Source organism: Seriola lalandi, unplaced genomic scaffold (assembly GCF_002814215.2).
Source record: "Seriola lalandi dorsalis isolate HSWRI2012SDOR001 ecotype SW California unplaced genomic scaffold, Sedor1 jcf7180002054516, whole genome shotgun sequence".
Classification (NCBI taxonomy): Eukaryota; Metazoa; Chordata; class Actinopteri; order Carangiformes; family Carangidae; genus Seriola; species Seriola lalandi.
In genome coordinates, this window is record NW_019525069.1 from 998,401 (window position 1) to 1,012,444 (window position 14,044).

At 42.6% G+C, this 14,044-nt stretch overlaps 1 protein-coding gene across 1 annotated transcript in view; it reads right to left on the reverse strand.

The window, feature by feature from the left end:
• Nucleotides 1–12,760, reverse strand: part of fam53b (family with sequence similarity 53 member B) — a 15,810-nt gene extending 3,050 nt beyond the window's left edge. The window contains exons 1-4 of the mRNA XM_023413395.2: nucleotides 12,571–12,760; nucleotides 5,584–5,815; nucleotides 4,663–4,717; nucleotides 1,940–2,703 (exon numbers count right to left, since the gene is read on the reverse strand). Coding sequence (XP_023269163.1) covers nucleotides 1,940–2,703; nucleotides 4,663–4,717; nucleotides 5,584–5,673 — 909 coding nt within the window. The 5' untranslated portion in view covers nucleotides 5,674–5,815; nucleotides 12,571–12,760. The remainder of the gene's footprint in view (nucleotides 1–1,939; nucleotides 2,704–4,662; nucleotides 4,718–5,583; nucleotides 5,816–12,570) is intronic.
• Between the last annotated feature and the right edge of the window lie 1,284 nt (nucleotides 12,761–14,044).

Below are 14,044 nucleotides of genomic sequence, written 5' to 3' on the forward strand. Positions count from 1 at the left end.
AAATCGAGAGAAGAGCTGAAAGTCCCCTCATCCATACTGACCTTGACTCTCCGTCAATATAAGCTGATCAATAGCTCATGAGGCCCGGTTGTGGCAGCGATCCACCCACTGAGCTGAATTTACAGAAATCAATATCTCTTTACCCAACACGCATCTCTCCTGTGCGACGATCTATAACCTCTGCCACAGCTGCTCTACTTCCTGACATTCACGGAGCTGCAGTGAGCCACGCAGAGGGTAGCAATTTCTCCCAGGGTAAACTACACCTCTGTGGATGTGTGGATGAGAGGACACTTTAGAGACACACTCAGCACTGTGACCAATCTTTGAATAGTAAGGTGACTTTGAATACTGATAGGGTGATGCGTGTGAAGCACGATAAAGCCCTTGAGCTGAGTGCCAAGCAAGCTTACTCTATCGTCACAAGTGAGCATCTTTTCCACAGAGATTTCCTGAACTTTCACAGCGCAGCTACACACTTCAGACTTCTAGTTGTTTTAAACAACTGGCTGATTTTTCAATTAATCAAATTATCGTTTTGTATATAAAATGTCAGAAAATAGTCTAAATCGCCCAGAGCCCAAGATGAAATCTTGCCATTTTGTTTGGCTTTTTTTCCCCTCAATTTAAGGATTTTCAAATTTGTTGTCAGTTGATTATTCTTGTTGACTTATTAGCACTGTTTACGGGTTTAGTTGCGTAACTTGGCCAAAATGTCTGGAGCTCATTTTCTCCAGGGCTGGCCTCTAAACCAGAGTCACTTGGGAGAAATTTAAAAAGATCTTAAACCAGACAAACTAAATATTTAAGCTGATATCTAATGCTATTAACAGTTTCTTCGACCTGAGCTTAAAACCAGTATCACAGCAGAACATGGAACACAATCCACAAACAGAAGGAAAAATCCAATGCTAACAATCTCAGCATCCTGACATCCGTCTGTAAAAACATTGTTGGTTACCTCGCCTAAGGCTCTTTTCTCCACACTGACCTCGACCATGTTTGGAGCGTGGTGTGTGTGGTGTCTTCTTGTCGTATCACAGCAGCGCTGTTGTTAAGACGCTGCTGAACTCTGAGTGACTTTCTCATCAGGGCCCAAGTCCAGCTCTGTGTTTATGATCCAGCCAGTGTACGTGTGAAACTTTACTATGTGTGTCTGTGTGCCTGTGGGGCAAAGAGACAAACGGCTGCCGGGACGTGCAGATAAAACAGACAGTCTGTTGAAACATGGTCAACATCAGAAGTGGATCAGCTCAAGCCGGTGGTTTCATCAGATCATTTCTTTGAATACAAACTCATCCGATCCACTGATTGATCTCTTGTTTCCTACTTTAATCGTCTTCATCCAGTAACACATTAAAAAGCGCATACTTGGCTACATGCTCTGCAAGTGAAAATACAAACCCACATGATGGAATGTGACCCAGAACAGGCCTGCATGAATGAACGATCACCATCATTTCATGACAGTGCCTGGAGAAATGCTTTGAGGTGTGCTGAGGGAGAACAGATACAATGGCGTGACCTTCGTTGGAAGTGTTTGTTTATCCAACATGGACGGAGAAAATTGCCCCAACAACAGAGTATAACCAGCTAATGTTAGTGAGACTGATGGACCTAGCAGAGCTTCCAGCTGGCATGACCATTTCCTGCTCCGGACACAGATCCTTTGGAGCACATAAGAGGGCTGTGGCAAGTTCAAACAATAGAAAAAATTCCACTAGCAATTGCTTCTGATAAATCTTATGACATGCACAGGTGCACCATTAAATATACTGTTAAACAGACTGCATATTAGGGAACAAGTGACATTAAATAGGATATGTACTACTTATATTTTAAAACTGGCAGAGATTGCAGTTTTTAATCAGTTGTCAGTCGTCAATTGTCCTGATTAAATAAAGCAGTTTCTTGCTGTGTGACACTTTTAAGCACCAACCTGGGTCATCTTTGCCAGATCCAGTGAAGGCCTCTGTTTGTGTGTGTCAGCTGGTCTCCTGCGTTTCACGCCGATCTTCTTCTCATTGAGGACGCACGGCTGTGAGCGACTGCGGGCGAGACCCCCCTGTCCACCGCGACGCTCCAGCTCTGGAGTGGAGTCAGGGGAGCTGGGTGGAGAGGGTCCACGGGGCTCAGGGAGGCAGATCTGTTCATGAGAGAGGTAGAGGGGCTGCGCTGAGGGCTCAGAGGACAGGGGCATGGAGGAGGAGGGTGTCAGACCAGTGAAAGCCGAGGGGCAGGGGAGATGTTGGGTGAAGCAGGGCAGCTCCAGGGTGTTGGAGCGGGCGGGCAGGCTGAAACTGGAGCTGCGCTGCATGGCTGGAAAGCCGAGTTGTGCGTTTCCAACGCTACTGCGCTGGACGCTGCCTCCGCTGTGGCACCTCCTCTTCTCCACTGCCGTCCACACACGAGAGCCCTGAGGGCGCCAGGTGGAACGGCAGCCACCGATCTCGTCTGAGCAAGACAGGGACCGGCATTGCCGCTTGCTGGGGGGTGCGGTCGAGTGCGACGACGCAGCCTCAGTCAGGCTGAGGTCCTGCAACAAGCTGGTGATTGTGCTTGAAGTGGAGCCAACATCCCAATCCCAGTGGGCTGAACTCTTGCGCACCTCAGGCAGGACGTCCCACAGGCTCTCCAGGCTGGTCCCAACTGGCCTCTGCTGTATGGCACAGCTATGACCAACCTCATGCCACCGACTTGTCTCTGCAACAAAGGACCAGATTCATTTAACTAAATAACCTTTCAGAATTGATTAAGACAATCTTCCGAAATACGAGAAACTGTTCATTTGGTTTTTGGTCAGAAGTCTTGATTTTGTTTGGTTTTTTTTTATGTCTGACAAAAAGTTCAAAAGAGGTGAACTTTATTTATTAATTTAACAAATTGGGCAACACTTTAATAAACTTTCTTCTGTTTCCCTGAGGCAACAAACAGTGTAACTGTGTGTGATCAAAATCAGTCTGGGTCTTTTTTAATGTGTCAAGCGAGGCACCCGACATCAGCCAGCAGATCTTAAAGTAACTCTGCAGCTCCAGTAATAGCTTGTTAAACTCTCTCTTCTCCACTTTCTATTTTTCCATCAGCAGTGACATCACCATCACTTCTTGAGGGCTTAATTTTATTTCCTAGTGTCAAATTTACACCAGGAGTTTAAGAAACAAACAACAAACGCATCAGACTCAATGCGCAGGGTGTGCAGACTCCCTCTGAAGAACAAAACACACTATCAGATTCATTTGAGGCATGAACGTCCATGACACTGCTCCAGTCTCGGTCAGTGTGTTGGTCCCAGCATGTGTACTTTGTATTGACACTATTCACTGCTTTGTATAATTGGCACTAAAAATAAATCCTGTCCTCCAGGCTCTGTCACAGTCAGTGAGCTGATTGGGAAAGGGAATGAAGCTCAATGTCTAACTGACTCAATATCAAACCTCGTCCCTGTTAGAGCAAGGCTTGATAAAAATGTCAATAACCCATCATAAACATTCTTGCTTAAGTTCATCATCGCGTTTCTTATTGTTCTATAAGAGTTCTGCATCAGACCAGCACCATGGTTACTCTGCCAGGGAAAGCACCTGTTATTGCCACAACAGAAACTCGCTTGAATTACTGAATGGGTCAGCCAACTGAACTGGTCAGTCAACTCTGACTTAGATACTAAACATCGAGGCCACTGCCCACTCGTGGTATGCAAAAAGTCTGTTCTTCTCCACTGGAGATAAAAGCCTCAAAATACCATCTACAGCACACGGGCAGGACGGGGAACAAAGGGCAGTGTTAACAACACCTACTGGTGCTGCAGTGTTCTGTGCCAGGACTTTGCCAGTCTTACACTCTCAATGCCAAGGTACTGTGAGGACAGAATACATTTTAATCTTATAATACAATGACTGCAAGGGCTGTTCCTCCTACAGTGAGGTAAATGAAGCATATGAGCCTTTGTATCCATAACCCAATTTTCAACTCGTGGACATCACGTCTAGTTCCGAAGCATTCAGGAGTGGCAGAAGATCCCTGACGAAGATTAGCTGCTGACACATAATCATTAACGCACGTTGGCAGAAACTTCCGTCAGGCCTCCTTCACATAATGTTGTGTGACCATCAACCAGATTCGGCAAAGACTGACTTCTGCCAATAATTTCTCTGAAATGTTGCAAGACAACATGTCCCTCCAAACCATTGCTCTCACTAAACACCTGACCATTTCTGGCCCCTCCAAGCTGCTACGAACAGGTACCAGCTTGTGATTGGCTATAAAGCACAGTGACTGACAACAATGGCCCACACAAAGAAGAAATATGGTGACGGGCTTGGGAAAATGACAGAATATAATGATAGATGAAATTTTTCAAGCCTCAGAGACATTGCTATACTGCATGATTTATACTAAAGCAGCAATTCCTTTAATATCTCCGGTGCTCTACACAGTTTTATAAGAATTTTAACCTAACAAGAACTGGCATCAATGTGATGAGCTACCTTGTTTTATAGGTATTTAAAGATGACAATTCCATATTTCATCTATTAACAATTTCTTGACTAAATTTCCAGAATATTTACTCTTACTAAATGCCTACTTCAGTTATTTACTACTGAAATTAACTATATTATCCTTACATGTGTGAATGTGTACGTGGATGAGAAAGATGACTCTTACCCATGAGTCCACAAGAGAAAAGTGCAGTCCCCTGGCTCATGGTCTGTGCCTGGAACTGCAGAAATGTAGAAAAAGACTCACCGTCAGCTCGCCAGAAAACCCACAAACTCTCAGAAAAAACTTTAAATATCAATAAATGAGAGTAAAAATCATAAGCGATTGGAAAGTCAAATATGAAACTGGTCCCGAGGGTGTATGTTGTAGCACATTTTTTGCTGCTGAGCGATGTAGACCACGCCATCAACAAAGAGGGAGTTCCACCATAAATGCCTCTGATTGACGCTCAGCCCCAGAGCATGATGATTTCATTTCACGTGGCTGAGAGGGCAAACTCGGTCCATATTAGTGGGGGAATTTTCTCACTCTGTGCTGGCAAAAAGAAGACTGCTGCATGGATGCTGATTAGAAAATGAGTCAGCGTTGCACAGCCTACTAGAACTAAAATACTCTATTGTTATTTTGATTGAAGTAAATGGAACACGTAGGATTCCAAACCAGATGACAAACACCCTGGTGACAACAGTTGGCAGGAATTATGATGCAATTATCAGTAATTGTAACAAAAACATCCCTAATTCCCTTCAGCTTCAACATCCATATAGCTCTTTTGACATCACTTCCTGAGATTCAGTAAGGCAACACTTAGGAATTTTCCTACAAATTTGACTAAAGGGAAGTTAAAAGTCAAATTTAAGCTCCGATTAAAGTTGACAAAATAGGAAAATAAAATCTAGAGCCATAAAACTGCTGTGGAGCGATCAGTGGCCGGCAACAATTTCCTGATTTAGAGCAGGACCTTGTCGTCTTCCCCCTTGACAACCGCAGTTGAGGCCTGCTGGCAAGGCTACATATAAACATAAAATGACACATTTCACACAGGAAAAAAAAAAATGCTTGTACAAGTAGAAAATAACCTCTCACCGGGCCCAAATCTGTACTTTTGGATGTTACATCATCGGCACCCTTCTTTTCCAGTGTTTTCTTGTAAATGATTACCATGGCAACACACATCCTTGTCCCAAGTCGTTCCAGTGAGGGCAAGAAAAGCTGGAGGCCATGTTGATGGGCATGGTGTGAGCAGGCTGGTTTCTCATAAGCTTAAGACAGCAGCCCTCAGCTCCTCCAGGAATGTGCTTCACTCCTCAGTCCAATCCTGATCGGACACACAAAGATGAGCACAGGATTAGAATTCAGTACATTTCTGACATTCTGTTGACCATATAAGCAGAGAACAGTCCAGCTTGATTGGGGAGAACAGATCCCCTTCGTGGAGGCTCTGAAATGTGTGATGATTTCCAAAAAAAATATTCTTAATCTGTATTATAAGTTTGTAGCTTGCTCCTTTGTGGAAGCTGGAAGCTGGATTCACAGAAGAAACAACTACGTGTCTGTGACTTGGGGTCGCCATTAGAGTCCATTGTAACTGCTGTGAATCCAAGCTGATTACAGCTGCCGTCCCTCGCAAGCGCTGAACTTTTCAGTGCTACCTTTCGCGCCTACAGATGAGTATTTGATACTGGGAAAAAAAAACCTTTGCTCACAAACACATGCAGTTCTCAATCTTTTCTGAATCTCCTTGTCACTCTCCACTTGAGCAACCTGTGCAACATCTACAAAAGTGAAAACTCAAAGGAGGTCAGTGGTTTGACTAGCTCCTTCAATTCTCAAGTGAGCGAGCAAACACTAAATTGAAATTACACTGCATTTTCACTTCCACATGGTCTCTCCAGCGCGTCACCAAAAGTGGAACTGTAAACCTGGTTTTGTTCTTCCCTTTCCATGTGGAGGATTATCTGTCATCTGAGAGAATGAGTTTCCTCAAAGTGCTCCACACTGGAGCACACAGAGAGGAATAGAGCAAAGTCAAAGTTGTGTAATTGAATCCTCAGGGGCTGGCTGGGAATAGCTGACCTTGCGGTTATCAAAACAACCCTCTTCACATTAGTGCTGCACCACAATTACAGTAAAACAGCTGATTAATCACAGATGAAAATCTATATAATCATCACAGAAGATTTTTACTACTACCAGGTCATTTTGACTTAAGTAAGTAAATAAACCTTTATTTATATGGCACTTTTTAAAACACACAGTTACAAAGTGCTCCACATACACACAAAAAAATGAAAAATGAAAAACAAGAAGTCATAAATTACAATATAAAACACAGCACAGTGAGAGACAGACCTAACTAAAACAAACCAAAACATAAAACAGGAATGGAGGTCTATAAAAAGGCTTGCCTATAAAGATTGGTTTTTAGAAGCCGCTTAAAACAGTCCAAAGATCCAGCAAAGATGCCGCCAGAGGGTTAGGTCTCAAACAGGAAAGGCGCGATCACCTTTAGTTTCACAGTTGGAGCAGGGGATGGATAAAAGAGTTGAGGCTGAGAGGTGGAATGAGGATCGAGATCAAAAAATTTAACTGGGGGCAAGGTCATGCACTTGCACTTCATCCAAGATGATACCAAGATTTGTAGCAGTAGATTTGATATTTGAGTGAAATGGACCAATAAACTGATCAACTCCAGTGACAAAGTTACCAGGTCCAATTAAAGGAATTTCTGTTGGGTTTAGGTGGAGAAAATTAAGAGACATCCAATCTTTGGTGGTGGCTAAGCAATCATGGAGGAAAGACAGCTGATTCCGGTTATTGGGTTTAGCATAGAAACAGATATATGTTTCGTCTTCATAACAGTGATGTGACACGTCTTGAAAGTGGCTTAACAAATGATGCAGAGGAAGCATGTACAATGAGGAGATGAGCGGTCCAAGAACCGACCCCTGAGGGAGTCCACGAATGAAGCTAGTTTAAAGTTGTACTACCAGAAAGTGCAGTGGACATAAGATGGTCATATGATGCCTGCAAAGTCCGAGAGTGTCTGTTTGAATGACAGAACTGCATGCAGAAAAAAAAAAAAAGGGAAACAGAAAGAGACGGTGTACGTGAAACAAAAGAGCACTCTGTGCAGAAGATGAGACACCGTGGGAAACAAAAGAGGCGACATCAGAGGTTGCGGGTGGTGGTGTGGAGTGTGTGTGTCTGTTTGTGTGTGTAGGGAGGGGGGGGCAGCATCACAAGACAAGAATGAGCTGACATACTGGAGGTGGCGTTTGCATTCAGCATATGATTTCCATTACTAACACTTATCACATCAGGAAAACAGCTTCAACACAAGGATGTTTTTAGTGGAGTTCTACAACGAGATCAACGCGGTTCAAGGACGTCTGGTGGCTTTAATTTATGGCCTCTGTGAATAGAAAAGAACAAATCAAAGCTTGGGACTGGACGAGGGCAGGCCATCTTACACTGTGCGTGACCATTAACCACACAGATCTGTGTTTCACAGCAGAGATAACTCGGGACGTGCTGGAGTAGAGGAAACAGTTGTTTATATATCACCCTTAATGGCTCGCTGATGGATGCAGATGGCATTGACACAGAAAGAAAAAACCTCGCCCATAGAAATTAAACTGGCAAAGACAAGAAAGCTCTTTAACATGTTGTTTACCCAAACAAAAAGGACAGTTAATGATGTTTTCCTTCCCAAGAAAAGTGGGAAAAAATCAAACTGTAGCCTGACATTTGAACTTTAAACTGTAAACATCATCCATTACTTTTAGTTACAGGGAACTTCAACAATTTATCATCTTTCTCATGCTCAGGCATTACGTTTATATCCCGTAAATCTGAGCTGAGCACTTTAAATGGGCGAGGATTATACCATAATTATAAACATTCCTTGGCTACATGACATAAGTTGTACACACAATTATAGAAGCCTAACCTTGCCCCACAGCCTTTGAAAAGCATTCAACTTGTGACGGTCTGTGAATAGAAAACATGTTGAGAGGCGCTGGCAAAGGGCAGCTTGCTTTTTCTTGTACAGACAAACCTGTAAACCAAATGCAAAAGCCATTCCAAGGCATGGTTTCCAGTGCGTAATGGATACACCCAGTGCACTCAACTCCTACTGCATGAACTGCTGTGTGCAAAGATGCAGATGAAGCTATAATCTGCAAATGAGGTATCTAGAATTTCTGCCCAAGGGGTGCCGCTCCCCGCCTGACGTCAAAACCCGAATCACCTTCATAACGATGCTGCTATTATCTGGAATCAGTGGGAGTCTTTTATGCTTCTGCAGCATGATAACTCTTTATCTGGGTTGAAGCAGCAACCACCGTGACAACTGAGAAGTCTAATCGTTGAGAAGGGGAAGAAGGTTGCAGGACGTTTCCATCACATGCAAAGAGTGGCTGCTGACTAACTGCAACAAAGTGACGGTGGCAGTGCAGTGACAGAGGCCTTCCTGAAAGACAACAATAACGCTGCCTTGGACGAGCTGATGGGACACCACGCTTCCTTTGTGGTTACCAAAAGCCTTTCAATCATCGCTACTTTGGGGTGTCAGAAGTAGCTGAGCTATCATGCAGCCTAAATAAGTTCTAGATAGGACAAGAATAGGAAACCACAGCGACGACTGGGTCAACTATAGCGGAGGCCTGCTTCAGAGTCAGCTCAGTTTCCAAAAGCATGAACATTCTCTCCTGTACGAGTTCAGACGCCAGAATGCTATTATCATAAATGACACTTTTCTAAGACTCTTAAATCGCAGTCCAGTCCAAGAAAGACTACAAACTGTCAGCTTAACCATTACAATAGGCGCCTAAACTGTGGTCATCCATGAAAACTCTGTTTCCCTATTAGAGCAGCTTTTCCATACATTGCTCAGACTGTAATCCCGCGGGTTAGGCCAACATTACATAAGGATTTGGCAGCTTTGTGTCTGACTGACAATTAGAGCTAATGCTAATCTATTTTATAGCACTGGTGCGACAGCTGGTGTAAAACACTATTTAATATCATTGTTGCACCTTGTATAGACTTCTGAATAACACAATTCATTAACTACTTCTAAGACCCTTTTGGATCTATTTTTAGCCTTATCACGCATGCTGAAAAGTTTTTATACAAGCTTTTATCTGTGTACATTGATACAGAACTTAAAACAAGAGAAGAACATAAAAGCTTAAATGTTAAGTTAAATTCTCAGACATCCTCCTCTGACCTTCCTGCATGCATGGCAGTTGGATCTGCATCCTGCTCTCAACAATCCCAGGATTGTGGCCGTCTCAGTAATCCGAGCATCTGCTGAGCACCTGAGACAGCCCGATTTGAAACCTAACTAAGGGATTTGTGCTGCTCTTCATCACCATACTGCTTCTGAAAGGAATGCTGGGTAAAAGTTTAGCTGTCCCATTCCAAAGAAAGATTCCTTGGGAGAAAATGTGCATGTTCCTAAAAAGCTTGTTTCCCCAGGCCGTTGGCTCTGGTGGCCTACATCTGTGAGTTGCATGGCTTGTGCAGAATCCATATTTGGACTCAGGCACATTTGAGCAGTTTCCCATGTCATAATGGTGGTTGTGTTTACAGAACATGTCATAAAAGGTAGACAGACATGCAGGGAACATGAGGACCGGATAATTGAATGACGAACTGGCAAACCAGTTCTGCTTATTCTGTGGCACTATTGCATCACTTTCACTGTGAAAATTCAAGATGTTTGAAACCCAAAACTTTCATTGTTAGTGTTGTCATTAATTTGGTGCCACAAAGGGCAGGTGCCACCAAGTTTTGCTACGGCTGGCGGACTGAAAAGAAATTTATGAAACTGAATGTAGGGCACAGGCTATCCCACAGCTGTCTGCATGCTCACAGAAATTAGGCAATGTCAAACAGGAGGCGCACTCTACATTTAAAGCAGTGAGTGAATAGTCAGAAATGAGCATGGCCGGGAGGCTTCAATAGTAGTTATCGGGCTCATTTGAGGGCCTGGGGTACAGCCAAGGTCTCACAAGCATGCAGCTGCCCACTTACCATAAACACAAAGGCTCAGCATGGCTATGCATGGCAGCCAAGGAGGCCTACGTTTTAAAGCAGGCCTGCTGTTTAATTATCTCATACATAATCAGTTGCACTGTATACATTTGTCCAGAACAAGAGCTTTGTTGAGCTCTGTAATCGAGGTTTTCAACAAACCTGTCCAAGTTGGAGAGAAATGTTGTCTACTTGAATGCTAAATCTAACAAAGTCTCTTAATTACAAAGGGTTGAAGACACAACATCCTTCTGCTTCCACGGCAGAATAACATTGCATGTTAATGGAACCCAAATAAGAGTAAGTCACATCCACAGGACATAGCCCCATTAACTTTCAATCAAAATTAAGAGCGGAGAGGAAAGTGCACTCTTGAGTTTTTCATGCAGGAATTTATCCATCCCCCCACACTGCATTTTCACTAACCATATACAACCAGAAACCCTGAAACAAAACTTTTTGCACATAAGTGTTTGAATAATTTCATAGCAGTTGTATTACACCACACAGGATCTTAGATAACCTTAAATGTGTCTAAATGTTTTCAGTGATATGAACAAGGAAAGAGGAATCATCTGCGAGCTCTGATAGGCAGCCTCTTTTGTACTTGAGTTAAAACCGCTCAACAGTTTTTCAGATGAGCTTGCCAGCCCTCCAGGTGGATGCCTCTTAGTTTCAGAAGAAAAGGCCCTGAAAACTGAGCTTGTCCAAGTAACCAGCACAAACAGTCCCTTAAACCCCTTTTCCAAAATCCCTCATGAAAGGGAAATGAGTTTGGCAAAGAAATTGGTGTGACGGGAGCTCACAGAATGTTACACGCAGGCTACAGAGCAAACAGGATTTTGAACTCGAGAGAAAGGCCACAAGTTACTGATGATAAAATATGAAATGTACATACTCAGAAAGTAAATTGATACATTTGTTCTTTAACAGTAAGCCTCCCATTTTCTCTGTTGAACTTATAATTTATGCATGCTCAAGCCACTCATGAACTTTAGCAGTCATAATCATGAACATGGGACACTCTGAGGAGTTCAGGTTTAACAAGCTCTTGTGTTTATGATGCCGCTGAGCACTTAAATTGCAGAATCTGTTGGATTGTGTGTCAGCCAGCCCCATCTTCATACCTGAGGGGAAGGTTGTCTAGATAAAGATAAGACAACAACATTCCACTGCATTGGCACAAACTGCGACATGCAAGAAAGAGAGTCTGAGAAATTACATTACAAATTACATGGCCACCAAATACTGTAATGTGGTATCAGGCATAAAGGCATGCAACCAGTGCTTGCTTATAAATGTATTAAAATGGTTTTCCACCAAACAAAACTGGCCCTGTTTTGTCATGTGTGCCATGCATGAGTGAAACCCCAGTTTGCACTTCAAAGCAAGCCAATTTAAATATGTTTTTGATCCAGGGAAGGTAGGGACTCTTTGTGAATTTCAAAAAACACTTGGTTAGTCTTATCAAATAATCTGATTGAGTTTACACTTTTTCGTCAGATATGAAACAAGGCAAGCACACTTTTTGTGGTTACATCGAAATGAATGGATGATGTAGTTAAACAGGGATCATTTTAAGACTGCATATGTGTGGACAAGTTTAAACTTATGGACACTTGTTTTATCAACCTTCCCTACAACATATCACCTCATTGTGTCTTTATTAATATATTGCGTGGCAATAGAGGCGTAATAAAAGTGGGGAGAAGCAGATAAAAATCAGTTTAAGCAGCATTTATGTAAGTAATAACCCTGACAAGACAAAAGGGACATAGCTTATCCAATACTCATGAGGAAAGTTGCTAAGCTAACTAACTGGAGCTATGTTTAGTCTCCATAAAGAGCTGTACTTTGTTACTGGACATTTGTAATTACGTATGTCAGCATTAAAATCCCCATTCATGCGAATCACTCACTTTCTAAACACAAGGGAGCATCACACTTTATATGAACTAGCTACAGCCCCAAAGTTAGCCAGCACAGAAACTTATTATTTGACTTTTTAAAAAAAACAAAACTACCACTCACAAGCATCACGGTGAGCGCCTCGGGGTCTCCAACAGCACCGGGCAGCAGCTGCTTAGTTTCGCTGGACCATGTTGTAGTTTTGTTTTAGCAGAAAGACTGAACGAAAGGCGTCAGACAGGAAGCAAAGCGAGCAGTTCACTTCACGTCCTGCTCCAGGCAGCTCCTGCAAACTACAACATTACCCCAGTGCACTACTGTCCAAGATTGCACGCTAATGAGCCTGTGACAACATACACGAGCGATACCACTTCTGACAGGGGTGGAGATTTCCGATGAGTCATTTGTGCCACGAAATATTTCAGTTTGATGTGAATTATTTGCATTATTTGATTCATTCACGCTTTATGTTTTAGTCAGATGAAGTTCCTGATCAAAAAAGTTAAATATTAATCTATATACGACTTTTTGTAGCACGCACTACCCCTGCTCTTGTAACTAGTGGTCTGAGCCACCCTGCAGTAATGAAAAGTAATCACAGTTTTGAGCTGTGCATATAGACAAGGCACTTTCACAATATACAGTGGTGTAACACGATAACCTGGCAACTGTGTGTGATTTAGAGAGCCACATAGAGGGAGAAAGAAAGAGATGTGTGTTATATGTATATTGCTAGACACCCCCCCCACACACACACACACACACAAAATGAGCCCCAGTGTAATAAGGCTTAGTCCTAAATAAATTCAATACATTTATTACAAACAGATGTTGAAGTAAATTCTGCTTTTATCATAACATACAACAGCATACAATATACTATTATTTAACCATCTAGGTTTAGTTGTCTATATATACATACATTATGCAATGGATGTATCTACAGTATAGTCAACGCTCAAAATCTATCCACCAAAGAGAGATTTGTCCCAGTGATCCTGTGGAAAAATGTATTTGGATAAATTTTGCAAGCCTGAACAGGAAAAACCAGTATTTCACAAGAAAATAAACAGACATTAGAGACAGGTTTTTTTGTCGTCTTGTTAATCACCATGGGAGCTCTCTATTGTCTAAAGTTGGGCAGTGTTTTCTCTTTAGCTTCCTGTATGTTTAGTTATTGTCTGCACATTGTGAGCCAATGACAACAGAGTCGTAAACCTTGTTATTTGGAGTTTACATGGTTGACACACTCAGTTATAATGCTGAATCATAAGCCAATTACAGATTAAATTTTTTTTTCTGTATATTTCAGAAAGATGAAAAACATCCCATATCATCAAGTAGAGTAAGCTGATTTATTTTGTGGGAGCTGAAGTTAACACAGTGGGGCTCAGAAGGGTGGGGAGCTGAGGCTCACCCCTGGCAGACACTATTGTTAATCAAGGAGTAACATCTGTTGTGTGCCACTAATCTCCCCCAGACTGTCAGACTGTCGTACTGTCCAACTCGGTTTTAGACTGTCTGCCTTTTGTGTTAAAGAGCACCAAGGATTTGTCTCCTCCACTATGTAGGCTACAGTGTGGGGTGTGTGGGGTGG